Genomic DNA, 14094 nt, shown 5'->3' on the forward strand with positions numbered 1-14094 from the left:
ATCAGCACGCTTTGCCGAATAATTGAGTCAGACAATACTGAAACTAAATTTAATACCATTTATATTTATAGGTGTGTATGTATGTCTGTACATACGTATGTATTTGCAAAACTAGTGGACGAGAAACTAAACAACTGTAACAGTAATGAACATTAACTTCAATCAGGCAGTAAATTGAGACAAGTCTCGCCAACCGCAGACTACTCGAAAAGAAAAATATTCATAAAAACGAAAAAAAGAAAAAATTTAAATATACACTAATATGCATAACTATGCGTACATATGTACATATGTTTCGCATTATTTTCATATGGCAAAAAAATGGAAATGAAGAAAGTTAAACGCAAAGCCATTGTTCGCTACGTACGGGGCAGCGCCATTAAGTGACATTTAGTAGGATTTTTAAATCGCGGACATGGCGTGCGCCAATATATGTAGTGCCTCTTACGTTCGCATGCACATGCATACTTACTAAATTAAATGCAAATACTTATGTATGCGAGTCTTTTATGGAGTATTACAGCAAACGCCAGCAATGTCATGGCTACTGTTGAAAAGTGAGAGCGACTACACAGCGCTGTTGTTTACGCTGTTGCAGTCGACGCTGACATCGGCGCCAACAACTACTTGCGCTGTTGCTGTTTTGATTGACTGAGAAATTCGATTTTTTTTCTTTTATAAAACCCAGAGTTGTCCATGCCGGCATGTTGAGCAGGAAGTAATATTGTGGTGAGAGCTTTTTTTTGTATTTATGTTGGTTTGTTGCGAGCAGCTTGGTGAAGGTGGTTAATTTCAACTTTTGGGATTTAGCTTAACTGAGTTAATGTAAAACCCGTAGAGAGTTGGTGAGATATAAAAAGAGCTATAGGAAATTGTTGAGCAAAGTGATGCCACAGTGTTGAATATGTGAGAAAAATTAAGTATTTCAAATAAATAAAGAAATAAACATCCGATCATTTATATTAAAAAATAGCATTTTTCTTTGAATATCAAAATAAAACCTCTTATTAAAAAACCCTTTATAAGTGTGAAGTCTTTGGCCAAGCCGTTACCCTTGGGAATGAATACCACTTTGGTTTTCTTCCAGCTGGCAGAAACATGGTTTAACGCGATACACACCAAAAAGATCTTATGAACGACATGAACCATCTCGTTCCGTCCTCCGAAACATCACTGGCAGGAAACCATCAATACCTGGAGATTTGAACGGAGAAAGACTTTCGATTGCCCAGCTGATTCTGTTGACAGGCAGGTGAGATGTCAGGAAACCTCAGATATTGTGCGGAGCATGGGCATCAATAAAATTATTTTAAGCCTATTCGTCGGATTCATCCTCTCTTTTAACAAGAGTTTTACATGTATAGTCCTTGGAGAGGATCTTGATGAGTCCGACAGAGTCTTCCACGGATTCTATGGGCTCGTAGTACTCTTACCAGGAGTTGCGCTCCGCATCTAAATATAATGGTTTTCTTATACTTATTCTCTCAAAATTACTCGATAAGCTTTAAAAGTACACACCCCAAAAATTCTATAAAATCTTTGAAACTTAGACAACCACTATTTTTAGTTTGAAAAAATTATTTGTTTCAACTGCGTTCGATTTATTTAAAAAGTCAACCGCCTCTGTTACATACATATGTCTTGTGTCGAACCTTTGCTTGCTAGTTCATCTGGTTTCTCATTACCCTCTATGTTCCTATGACCGGGAACCTATATCAGAGTAATTTGAAGCCAATGACAAAGCAGTTATAGTTCCTCTCTGCATTCTGAAAGTAGTTTGGATGAAATGGAGTTGGAGTCTAAGGCCTTCATAGCTGCTTGACTGTCTGAAAAGATAGTTACCCTTGTACCAATTTCTGTGTAGTATTTCAATGATTTGCAAGCTTCCCTGATTGCTAATAGTTCTGCCTGGAACACGCTGGCATAGTCAAGAAGTCGAATTGATTTGGATAAGTTGGATGTGCAATGTAGTGGTTCTGCCAATTTTAACGTGTGAATGCCTGGTATGGTGGGAAGCTCTTCGGAAGGGCTATAATATCAATAATCTGGGAGGGTTTAAGTGATGGCTTGTGTTGGCATCGCCGGATAATGTAGAATTTGACCAGTGCTACCCTTATTGTCCTTTTGCACTTACTTCTTATCGACTTTTACGTTATTTCCTTCACTGCTCAAAGTGCAATCAGATTAAAGGAGATTGGCCTTTGGAGACAATCTCTCAAGGAAGGTGATAGCACCGTATTTCTCTGAACCTCGTACAAATCTCCTTCTCCCTATCCTAGAGTTTGAGGGTTGTGCCAGGGCGATTTTTTCAAGAAGGCAGGATTGGAATAAGGGGAAAACCTGTGCATTTTCAGTTTGATTGCACCAGCTCTTATTCGAATGTAATTCCTCCAATAATAGGCGGCAATAGTGATAAAAGTCCTCCCACAAGTGGAGCATCAGAAATTAAATAAATTGCGCCGAAAGCTACAAATTATACACAATTATTATGAAAATGACTAAAAACCCAGTTATACAATGAAAAATTAAAAAAATATATACATATATCAGGAAGAATCCCCTTTTACTTTCTTCACTAAGTCAAGGGGAAACCTTAAAGACAATACGACAAAACTGGAAAATTTCCATAGGCATTTGTGGTTTCTTACAACTACGGTTCACTGAAGCGGAAGTGCACTTGTGGGTGACACACACACGCATACACACATACAAGCAAAGATGTGCATGCTGAGGCACAAACATAGGCTGCTCTGACTATAAGACCGAGCTCTGTAAGTCTGTGGGTATGTGGAGTATGCCAATAAGTTAATTGGTGCAAAAGATAATGCCACATACAAGCATATAAATACACACACATATATATGTATACATACGTAAGTTACATATACATATGAGTACATGTTGGTGTGGATATACATATTTTGATTACGTTCATATAAAACAACTTCAAACGACAACTACTTACACTTACCTTGTGTAGCTGACCAAATACCTGGGTGTGTGGGTATTACACTATGTAACAGTAAGGTAGGAAAGTGAAATAGTTGAAGTACCAGTCTGGCACTTCCCAAGTAGCACTGAAGCGTCGTTTAGCTAGCATTATGAGACCTCCAATAGGCAGAAATCTACAGCCAGCCAGAGATGTTCATGTAATAAAAAAGGTTGATGAGCTTTTGGTTGAAGCGCTTGGTGTAAGAGTAGCTTTCCTTTTAGACAGTCAAGCAGCTATCAAGACCTTAGACCCTACGGATCTACACGGCTATGATAAGACCCATTATCACCTATGCATCAGTGGTCTGGATGAGTAGACTCTCTCTAGTGGGAGTCAGGAGGACCTTATCGAGACTACAACGCACTCTGGACATCTGTTGTACCGGAGCTTTTCCGAATACTTCAGGCCCGGCACTAGATATTTTGATTGGTTTACCACCACTTGATGCTTTCATCCAAGGAGAGGTCTTGAAGGCCACCTGCAGACTGAAACACAATGAGAATTGGTACGGCCCCTGTCCGGCATTGGACAACAGAGAAGGTATGGACTTCTATACAACGATCTTCTCCATGCCCCTTGACTCCATGCCATCCAGAGTCGTACATGAAAAGAGATGCAGTGTGGTGCTGCCAAAAGCTCAATTGTGGTCAAACTCTGAAAATGAGTTCGGCAAAAACTGTGTTTGCATTTTCACGAATGGCTCCAGGACCGAGTACGGTTCCGGCTCTGATGTCTACATGGAATCCAGCGGGACAAAACTGCACTTTGCTCTTGGAATGCATGCATCTGTGTTTCAAGCGGAGTTGTATGCAGTTCAAGAAGCGATGAACTTTGTTGTGGAAAAACGATGGAAAGGCGGATCTATATGTGTCTGCAGCGACAGCCAAGCTGCGCTTATGTCCTTAGACAGCCCTCCAACCACATCAGGGGTAGTGAAGTCCTGTAAATCCAGGCTGAACTATGTCGGTAGACATAATAGCCTGATGCTAACATGGGTCCCGGTACACGTGGGTATCGCGGGTAACGAGACCTCTGACTCCTTAGCTAAGATGGGCTCTGAGGCCAACTTCTTTGGCCCAGAGCCCGTTTTGCCACTCCCCTGTGCGGCCATCACGGCCACGGTTAGCAAATGGGTAACTACCACCCACAAGCAAGCTTGGCAGGCTAAGAGAGGCTGCAGATGGACAAAACTGATGTTACCTGTCATGTCCGATCGACTGTCGCAAACCCTTCTGTCATTAAGCATAGGGGAGTGCAGACTGCTGATTGGACTGATGACGGGCCACTTTCTGTGGGCAAAGTACCTGGAAAGGTTGGGCATCTCAGACAGTGTACTCTGCCCAGCTTGTGAAGAGGAGGATGAGACGGCGGACCACTTCCTGTGTGTCTGCCCCGCCTTCGCTCAAATCAAGTTTGAGGTCTTTGTCACTGATGTGTTAAGAAGCGACCATCTTGGCTCCCTGGCACCACAAGATCTACTCAGATTTCTTCGGAGATCGGGTAGATTTAAAGAAAATTAAAAGGGAATCCAAGTGTAGTACAATGGACTCAATTAATGTCTGAGTGCTGCACTTGCTAGTTGTCTCGACAAAAAAAAAACAAAAAAAAAAGACCTTAGACTCCAACTGCATTTCATCCAAAATAGTTCTGATATGGGTTCCCGGCCATAGGAACATAGAGGGTAATGAGAAACCAGACCAACTAGCAAGAAAAGGTTCGGCACAAGACATAACAGAAACGGTTGCAGTCGCTACCCCATTCATACAATAAAAACCTCCATTGCGTCACACTACTATGCTTTAGCCGAAAAAATGTGGAAGCAAATAAATACTACAAAAAAAAAAAATGGCCGTCGTACAACATCCAGAGGACGAATTACCTGTTAGAATGCTCTCGTTCAAACATTTCACGTATCACTGCCACCCTTAGAGGTCACTGGAAGGTTGGGAATCAAGCAGCCACACCCAACCTTCTTTTCAATCTTATCTGCAGAAGCTGTCAGGCGGAGGGGTTGAAAGAAAGTCTTTTCCGCTATTTATGCGAATGTATGGGTTTAGCCAGACCAAGACTTCGCTCATTCGGTAAACCTTTCCTAGAGCAAATCAATAAAATCGTAGACATAGATATAAACAATTTGCTGTTGTATCTGGATCTCATGAAATGGATCTGACTTAAAAACAAGAACTAAAAAAAGTACATCACATGAGAAGAGTGGTCACAAAACGGCGTTAGATTAAGAATATTTAGTACAAATACTCAATTACCTCAAAAACAACAACAACAACATCCAGACCGGTGCCTTGGGCCCCCTTTTTTGCCAAGCACAGACTTTTTGAACACCACAACCACAAAAAAGGAAAAAATAAAATAAGAACTAATATACAAAAAAAAAAAATTAATTTAAAAAATTTACGCATAAATGCCCAATCTCGCCAAAATGCGTGGTAGGTATTTTTACTTGTGCAAGATAAAGTAAGATTCTAATAAAAAACGGATTTGAAATTCGTTCATTTGGTCCAAAAATTTGTCTAAAATAATTTTGTGAGCACAATAGAAAAATCAGGCATTTGAGGATTAAAGGTTTATGAGAAAATTAAACACTGAGTACGCAGCATTACAACATAAAATCATGAAATGATTTCACGTGCATTAGAAATTTTTCCTCGATAGCAAAAAAAATTGACTTTGTCGCACGGTGTTAGCAGGGCAAAAAGCGCAAATAGCATAACCAACCAGTCACTCAACCAAATCATTAATAAGCGACATAGCTGGCGTTACAGGAACACAAATTGCCAGACATGCGCCCAAATAATGCAAAGACAGATAAAAACATAAACAAAATGGCAACAACAAAGAGGATTAGCGCATGTAACCAAAAAACAAAACAAAAAACTGTTTACCTGCCACTTGTTGCAGTTTGTTTGGGCGCAAATTCGACATGTGCATCGAAATGTGAATGTGTGTGTGTTTTTTTTTGCGCCTATGAACAAGAAATATACTGGTATGCAAAGAAATTCGTAACACTTCCTTGAAACTTTTTGATGATTATTGGAGACGGCAACAAAACCAGTTGCCATAGCAGAGCATGGCCAAGAGCAAGCAAAATAAACGCCGGCATTAGCAACAGCGGGAAATGTTGTTATTTAGTCAATAAATGATTTGGCAGTGATTTGTTGAATAGAGCAGCAAGAAAAACTTTTTAGCGCTGCTATTCTGTGTTTAATATTCATTTTGAAGTAATTATTTTCAGAAAAATCCTTCAACATGAGCGCCGGTTCCAGAGCTTCCGGTTCGGATGATGAGCCTTTAGTGCCCGAAGATTTCGATGATGATTTCTATGCGAATGTAATGGATAAAGTACCTGAGGTAGCGTTTGCTGAAATCAACATATTTCACATTGTATTTTTTGTATTTATTGCTACTTACTTGCCTTTCATATCATCGTTAGATTACCAAAGCCCTGCGCCAGAAGGACACACACGAAAATGCGGATAATGTGCAACGTTTGGTCATATGCTCGAATCGCTATAAATCAGACTGGCAAATGGAGCAGCTCCACTGCCAGGAACTCAGCAATGAGATAGAGCGCTTGAAAGACCGCCTGGATCATGTCAACAAACTCAGTAAAATGGATCTGGCGACAATAGCAGAGCTGCGTACAGTTATCGGTGAGTTCAATGACATCGAAAAATTGTAACTTTTTAATTAAACTTATCTGAAAAGAGAGCGCTTGGATGCAAAAGGACGCCGCACAATCACGTGAGCAGCTCGCGCAAGATGAAATGTTGAAGATGAGAGAAAAAATGGACTCACTCGAGCAGATGGTAGAACATTTAAGCGATAAACGTTCGGGCTTGCAGAGGTGAGTGGGAATTGAAGCTACTTTTTATTTATTCGGTGCAGTGGTAGGACGAGAGAAATTAAACGAAACCAAGAGACTTTGTTAGTCACGTTCACTCTTAGCGCAATTGGGCCAAATATGCATCTTTCTTGATTTAATAAACACTTTAATCTTACTTTCCACACTAATGAGAGCATTAAATTCAATCAAATCAGAGAGAGAGAACAAGAGAAACCCATTTTCTTACCTAGAAATATAAAGTGTAATCTCTCTATGAAGTCTTGATAGATTTATTTACTGCAAATCTGTCTGCTGTGAGAAAAGGTAGAACTTGTCCCAGTGCTGCCCAGAATGTCGTTTTGCACTTACTTCTCATCGACTTTTACTTTATTTCCATCACTGCTCGAAGTGCAATCAAGTTAAAGGAAGTAGACCTCTGGAGACAGTCTCTCAAGGAACGTTATAGCATTTCTGGGCAGTTAACACCGTATTTCTCTCTCTCTCTCTCTCTCTCTCTCTCTCTCTCTCTCTCTCTCTCTCTCTCTCTCTCTCTCTCTCTCTCTCTCTATCCGCAAAATGGAGCTAGAGCATTATTTCCAAGTAGGCAAGATTGGAATGAGAGGAAAACCTGTACCGATGCTGGTACCTCCGTCTTTACTGATGCTTCCAAGATAGAAACGGAACTCGGAGCAGGGGGTTTCTCTAAATCTTTCAATTTAGCTATTTCATTGAAACTGCCAAATACTGCTAGTTTATTTCAAGCCGAAGTCTTTGCGATCCTGCAGGCATGCAAAAGGCTTAGAGATATTAACATTTTTTTCGACAGTCAAGCCGCGATCAAGGCTCTGACGACGTATAGTATGATGCAGATCCAAACTAGTCACCTCCTGTAAGGAGAAGATCAAATCCCTTAGACATGCAGGTAACATTTCTCTGATCTGGGTTCTAAGTCATATGAACATAGAGGGAAATGAAATTACTGATGAGCTTGGCTATATTGGTCTCAGAGGTCTCCTATCCGGTCATCTACATCTTCCTGACTGTTGTTAAAGGGGAATCTCACAACTTATTTCTCAGAAAGGCACAGATGATATGGAGATCCATTTCTGCGGGTGCTATTTCGAAAGCTCTTTGGCCCCATTACAATAAATGGCGGGGTTAGGAAGTCCTGGGGACTCCACGCCATTCAATTTCCAAACATGTAGCTGTGCTTACCGGTCATTGGAAGATCGGCACTCACGCAGAAAAGCTTGGCTTACCATTTTATCTCCATTGCAGATCTTTCAGAGAAGAAGACTGTTTGGCCAGTATTTAACCCAGCATGACCCAGCAGAGAGCCGCCCTCTATCCTCTTAATATAACAGCACGAATGATAATTAAGGGATAACAATAATCAAAGCCAATTAGGGGTTTATCTATTTTCCTTGAGTATGCTAAAGTTCGTCATGTGAAACCTATAGACTAATTTATGTCTTGAGTTCTCTTTAATCAACATTAATCATGTCGTCTCAATTATCATAATGATTTGCTCATCCAATTATAAGAAATCGGTATTGATTGAATTCTGAACAACAGCCAGAATAATACGAAACAATCCACTGACATTTCACGCTTCTGATGAATGTTTAAGGAGCCTGAAAATGTATATGACGTGGTACTTGGAATTCTAAACAGCGAGCTGAGACGATTAACCAGCGCTTAAAACTTACCCCACCGAGTCAGGATAAAGAATACACCTGCGATAAGGCATGCCTGTCGTAAGAGGTGACTAAAATCAGGCAGGAGAGGAAGGGGCTAGGCTTAAAAGGCCTCATATACCCCGAGAACCTCCAACAGCAGGGCTGTTAAGCTTATCAGAATCGAGGCCAGTAAGCCAGTTCAAGGGTTAGTGAACGTAGTATTTTATCATTTCAGTAAAGATCGTGACACTTGACCAGAATGGCTGCTACAAACGCCTCCGTCTTGTTAAAACTCTGGCTGGTCTTCAAGTATGTACCATCAGTAAGTTGTTGGTATAGGTTTAGATAAGACAACTCCTGATTCGTATCTAATTCTGGCTCCCATAAAGACTTGCGTCAACCCTCACGTGGCCTTCCTACCCTCTCGTAGATAACCACGGGAATTATTTTTAAAACAACTGTAGGTCGGGCGGAGATAGCGGCTTGAAGCGGAGAGTCAAGAACACAAAAATGGAACGTCAACAACAGCAAAAAATAGATAAAGAAATCACCGAAAAAGAACAGCAGAGTACTGCGGTCTCCGATATATGGGCGAATGGATAACCACAGGAATTAGTTTTAAGACCACATCGTGCGGCAGACATAGCGGCTTGAAGCGGCGACCGAAGAACACAAAAAGGGAACAACAACAACAAACCAGATAAAGAAAACGTCAATGAGAGAAGCATGTTCAAAAGGAGCGGCAGAATACTGCGATCTCCGGTACCTGGGTTTCGGGACATACCATTGCTGCGACGGCATTTTAACCCATCCCCTCCAAAAGAAAGCCCTTCAAACTTTAGAGATCATTACAGAAATTTATTGGAACGACATGTTACCATCGAGAATTTTTTCAAAATGAAAAATGCTTGGAAGCTGCCGCACGAACCAAGATTGAAAAAAGCGCGCCAAGTTCGGTCGAATGTAAAAGTTTTGCTTATCGTGTTCTTCGATTGCAGGGGCGTTCTGCATCATGAGTTCTTGCCACTGGGTAAAACGGTCAATAAGGAATATTATCCGCCAGAAACGTCCGGATTTGTGGAAGAAAAAAAATTGGCTCTTGCATCACGATAACGCCCCTGCTCACACATCGTTGCTTGTGCGCGACTTTTCGGCCAAAAACAACACACTAATGATGGCACAGCCACCGTATTCCCCAGATCTGACCCCTGTGACTTTTTCTTGTTCTCGAAACTGGAGAGGCCAATGAAAGGATGACGCTATGCTACGATTGACGACATCGAAGGAGGAGCTGAACAAGATAAAAAAAATAATTTTTTGAAGTGTTCGAACGTTGGCACAAGTGCCTATTACCTCATGGGCATTACTTTGAAGGGGACAAAATAGATATTAATGAATAAAAAAATAATTTTTGAAAAAACCCAAAATTCGCGATACTTTTTGAACACACCTCGTCAATCTTTATTATAGACTCCTAAATAATTTTCGCTGATTCAATTGCATAGATCATAGACTTATGACTATCGTTTTTGTACCAGGTTGTTTTTGATCTAGAAAAACTTCGCAATAGCTTTAAGAAAGCTGTTCCTGTAACCTTTTAGAGTCGATCTTAGTGTTTAATTTTGAGTCCGGTTGTTCTTGATTCCGATCATATTCGGAAGCTCTTGAAGAAATCGTACCGACAAACAGTTTCTAAAACTTTTTGCACTTCTCCTTTCCATCTATTTGAGCAATTCGATATGTCAGAAAACTAAGCTCCTTGCTGACTGCAATAATTTTAAAATTTTCACCCCACTTAACAAAAGCAAACGCGACGAACAGAGAGAACGTGAAAAACTTAATAATGAGATCCGTGAGCTCAACAAACGTCTACAAATACAACGTCTCTATACCACCGAAGTTGAAGCAATGACGCAAACCCTGGAGGAGAAGAATAAAGCAATGATCAAAATGCTTGATGTAAGGTGACTCAATGAGGCACAAATCAGCTGTAAAAAATCTACCCCTTTACACAATTCGAATTTCAGGAAACCTCCAATGAATCATACAATAATCGTAAACGATTGGATGCGCTTGAAAAAGAGCTTGCACAATCGCGCAGTGAGGAAGCCAAATCCAAAGAGAAGATCCAACAAATCAAAGTACAAAATGAGCAGCTGACCAAACTGAAGGTGCGACATAATCTACAAATACTCTCGCTGAAAACTAATCTGGAACATCTGAATACTCAACACAACACGACAAGCAACAAACTGGCTAAGACCACAGTAGAGCTCGAGTATGCGACACAGGAACGGGATGAGAACAAACGAGCGCTAACACAGCGCATCAGCTTGTTGAAGGTGAGGCGTAGACAATTCTTGGGATTGTATTCTAGAAACTTTTTTATTCCTTTTTTGTAGTTGCGTGAGGATGATATTATCAAGCTGAAGCGCGAAAATGCGAAGCTAGTCAAGTCGGAGGAGAATACATCGCGGAAATACGCCGCGCTAAATGACGCGCGTGCCAAAGCGGAGGAGGAAAATGCACGTCTGGAGTAAGTTTTGGATTTGCGATTTAATAGAAAATATTAATTGCATTCAATCTTGGTTTCACGCAGATCCCAGCTAAATACACAGGATAAGGAATTGGAATCGTTGCGGCGCATTGTGCATCAATTCGAGAAGAACAATGAACACTTAACTAAGGAGCGGGACGCGCTAAAACGTGACTTGTTCGTCCAACATCACACAGTCGAACAGACAGACGAACAGTTTCAGAAATCACAACACGAAATCAAGTCGCTACAAGAAATTATATCTGCCATGGAGGTGCGCCAGAAGAAAATGCAAGAGGACAATGTGAAGTTGAAGAAAGAGAAGGCAAAGAAAGTGGATGAGATACAAGTTTTTGTAGATAAAATCGATGCGCTGCAAAGTGAGTAACTCTTAGGCCGGTTGGAGGCTGTTTAGACATTTTACAAATAACTAATTATTAACCCACCAATAACTCCCAGATGAGATACAATTGAAGGAAAACTATGAGATTGAGCTTAAGCGCACAATAAGCGATCTTGAGCAGAAAGCTAACAATCTGTCGCGTCAGCAAGACGCGCTGTTGAACGAGAAAAACAGTATTGCTCGTAACCTACAGGCCTCCGATGAGAAGCATGCCAAGTTGGAACAACAAATCGCCAAACTGCACGACAACATCGAAAGCTATAAAAGCAAGGTCTCGCTTCGAGATAGCGAAATTGGTCGACTGCAACTACAAATCGACAAGCTGGAGAAAGAACGACGCTTGCTAAAGACAGAGTTACGCTACACGCAGCTGGGGCATCAGCACACACGTTGTGAACTGCAGGAGCGCAAGAAGGAATGCGACAAGAATACCAAGTCCCAGCATGTCAGTAAGCTTTCTGCTCATTTGACCTCAATGCCCAATTTCCTTTCCTTTTTTAATTTCAGGATGACAACCAAAAGTTATCGCAACTCAAACGTGAACTCGAGCGCATCAGAGACGAAAAGAACACCGTCTCTGTGGCGCTCACCAAATGCAATGACGAGTATGCGCAGCTGAAAGATCAGCTGCAAACGCTACAAACGGCTTACGATCAAACGGCCAAGCACTACGCACAAGGACAAGAGGATATGCGTCTAATGCGCGTAGAGATCAAGAACTTGCGCACGGAACGTAATGTGTTGCGCAAGGATCGAGAAAATGCCGCAGATTTGCGGCAGGAACTACTACAAATGCATAGGCTACTCAATCAGGAGCGCATCAAAGCGCGTGCCATGCAGGAGGAGATGCTGACACCGATGAATATACACCGTTGGCGCAATCTGAAGGGACGTGATCCAGAGAAAATGGATCTCATAATGCGAATACAATCTTTGCGCAAGTAAGTAGAAGTCGAAAAGGACAGCGGGCATGAAAAGACAGTTATTTTCATAAAATTCCAGGCAAATTCTGCAACAAAATGTGTCAGCACTGCAGCAAGAGCAAGCGCTCGAGGAGTCGCAGCGGCTGTATGAAGCATTGAAGGAGTTCATGCTGAAACTGCCGAGTCATAAAGTGCGCGCGGAATTAAATAATGTGAAAGTGAGTGTGTGGCTTGTGAAGATTGTATGAGTTGTATGTTAAAAACTTTTACTTATGCTTTCAGGCTACTTTGTCCGGCAAAGAGCGTAAGCTTAAAGCGCTTATGGCTGAGCTCCAAGTGAAAGAATTAGATGAGAGAACTAATTCGCAAAAGTTGGAAGAATTCAAGGTGCGCCTCACCGATGCCAAATCACAACTTAATCAAGAACGAAGACAAAAACAAAAACTGCTCGAAGACCAACAGCTGCTGGTGCAAATGCAGGCGCAATGCTTCTCAGCGCCGCCAAATATACAACGCACATTGGGCGCTGGCTTCAAACTTATTAGTGGAGTCTGAGGGTGAAAAACGTATCAAGTAAAAGGGCTTCAATGATATTACCAGGTAGAGTTGGATGAGGAATTTTGGTCGATAAACAGCATTCAGGATATTTCGGAACTCTTCTGATGTCATTTTTCTAGACATCTGTAATTTTATAGTTTTTGCCTCCTAAAGACTGCTTGGAGTTATAGGGGGTGGTATATATACAAGTTTATTTTTAAAAATAAATGTATGAGCAAAAGTAAACACTTCTCGGTGCATTTTATTGGAACAGAATTTGATGCATGCGATATAAATTGGTTTGAGGATGTTGTTGTTGTTGTAACTGGCGTTGAATAACAAGGGAGTTCTTGCTAAAATAATCCGCCTCATCAGATCCCTTTACGAGAACTCCGAACTGGCAGTGCTTCACAACGGCAACATCAGCGACCCATTCACCACCAACGCAGGCGTAAGGGAAGGTGGTCCCCTGTAGTCCCTTCTCTTCGCCATCGTCCTAGACGACATTATGAGCCAGTAGATCCTGTACAAAAGAGGCATCGTATGGACTTTCACCAGACATCTTAAGGACCTGGACTTCGCCGATGACATCTACCCCCTACCACAAAAACTTACTGACGTGAAAGCGAAGGTGAGCAGACTAGTCACGCTGGCACGCACTATCGGACTGAAGGTCAACATCGCCAAGACAGAGGCTATAAGGGTCAACCACAATAAAGCAAGACCTATAATGGTTGACGGGTGCCCAGTGGAATTTGTCGAAAGCTTCTGCTACCTCGACTGCACTATCACGGCAGACGGCGGAGCAAATAAAGATGTCAATTGCAGGCTTAACAAAGTCAGGGCGGCGTTCGACCGAATGCATACAGTATCAGTATGGGCGAGTTCGAAAATCCCCAGGGGCACTGCGAATTTTCAGCTCATGTTTGAAGTCAGCATTGTGGTACGGAAGTGAGAAATGGCTGACTTTGGCTTTCTTTGCTGAAATCTTTGCTGAAAAGGATTCCAGCGCAGGGCCTATTTAGCACAGTTGTCGTCGCTCTTTCTCAGCATGTGCCCATCTCCCTTGTCGTATGGTATTTCGATTCCAGCATTCACCTGTGAGACTTTCCTCAACAAATCGACATTGGCTATTCTTCGAGATTTGCAAGATGCGACAGAGACAGCGGTTATTTGTCATCGA

General features: G+C 41.6%; 1 protein-coding gene across 1 annotated transcript; it reads left to right on the top strand.

The window, feature by feature from the left end:
- Positions 1–6256: 6256 nt before the first annotated feature.
- Positions 6257–12929, top strand: LOC129237118 (cilia- and flagella-associated protein 58). Its single transcript, XM_054871626.1, has 11 exons — positions 6257–6358; positions 6441–6660; positions 6716–6854; positions 10318–10471; positions 10540–10854; positions 10915–11048; positions 11112–11428; positions 11508–11896; positions 11959–12392; positions 12454–12592; positions 12657–12929. The coding sequence occupies exons 1-11, from the start codon at positions 6257–6259 to the stop codon at positions 12927–12929; spliced, it is 2616 nt and encodes an 871-aa protein (XP_054727601.1).
- The last annotated feature ends 1165 nt before the right edge of the window (positions 12930–14094 follow it).

Source organism: Anastrepha obliqua, chromosome 1, assembly GCF_027943255.1.
Source record: "Anastrepha obliqua isolate idAnaObli1 chromosome 1, idAnaObli1_1.0, whole genome shotgun sequence".
NCBI classification, from domain to species: domain Eukaryota; kingdom Metazoa; phylum Arthropoda; class Insecta; order Diptera; family Tephritidae; genus Anastrepha; species Anastrepha obliqua.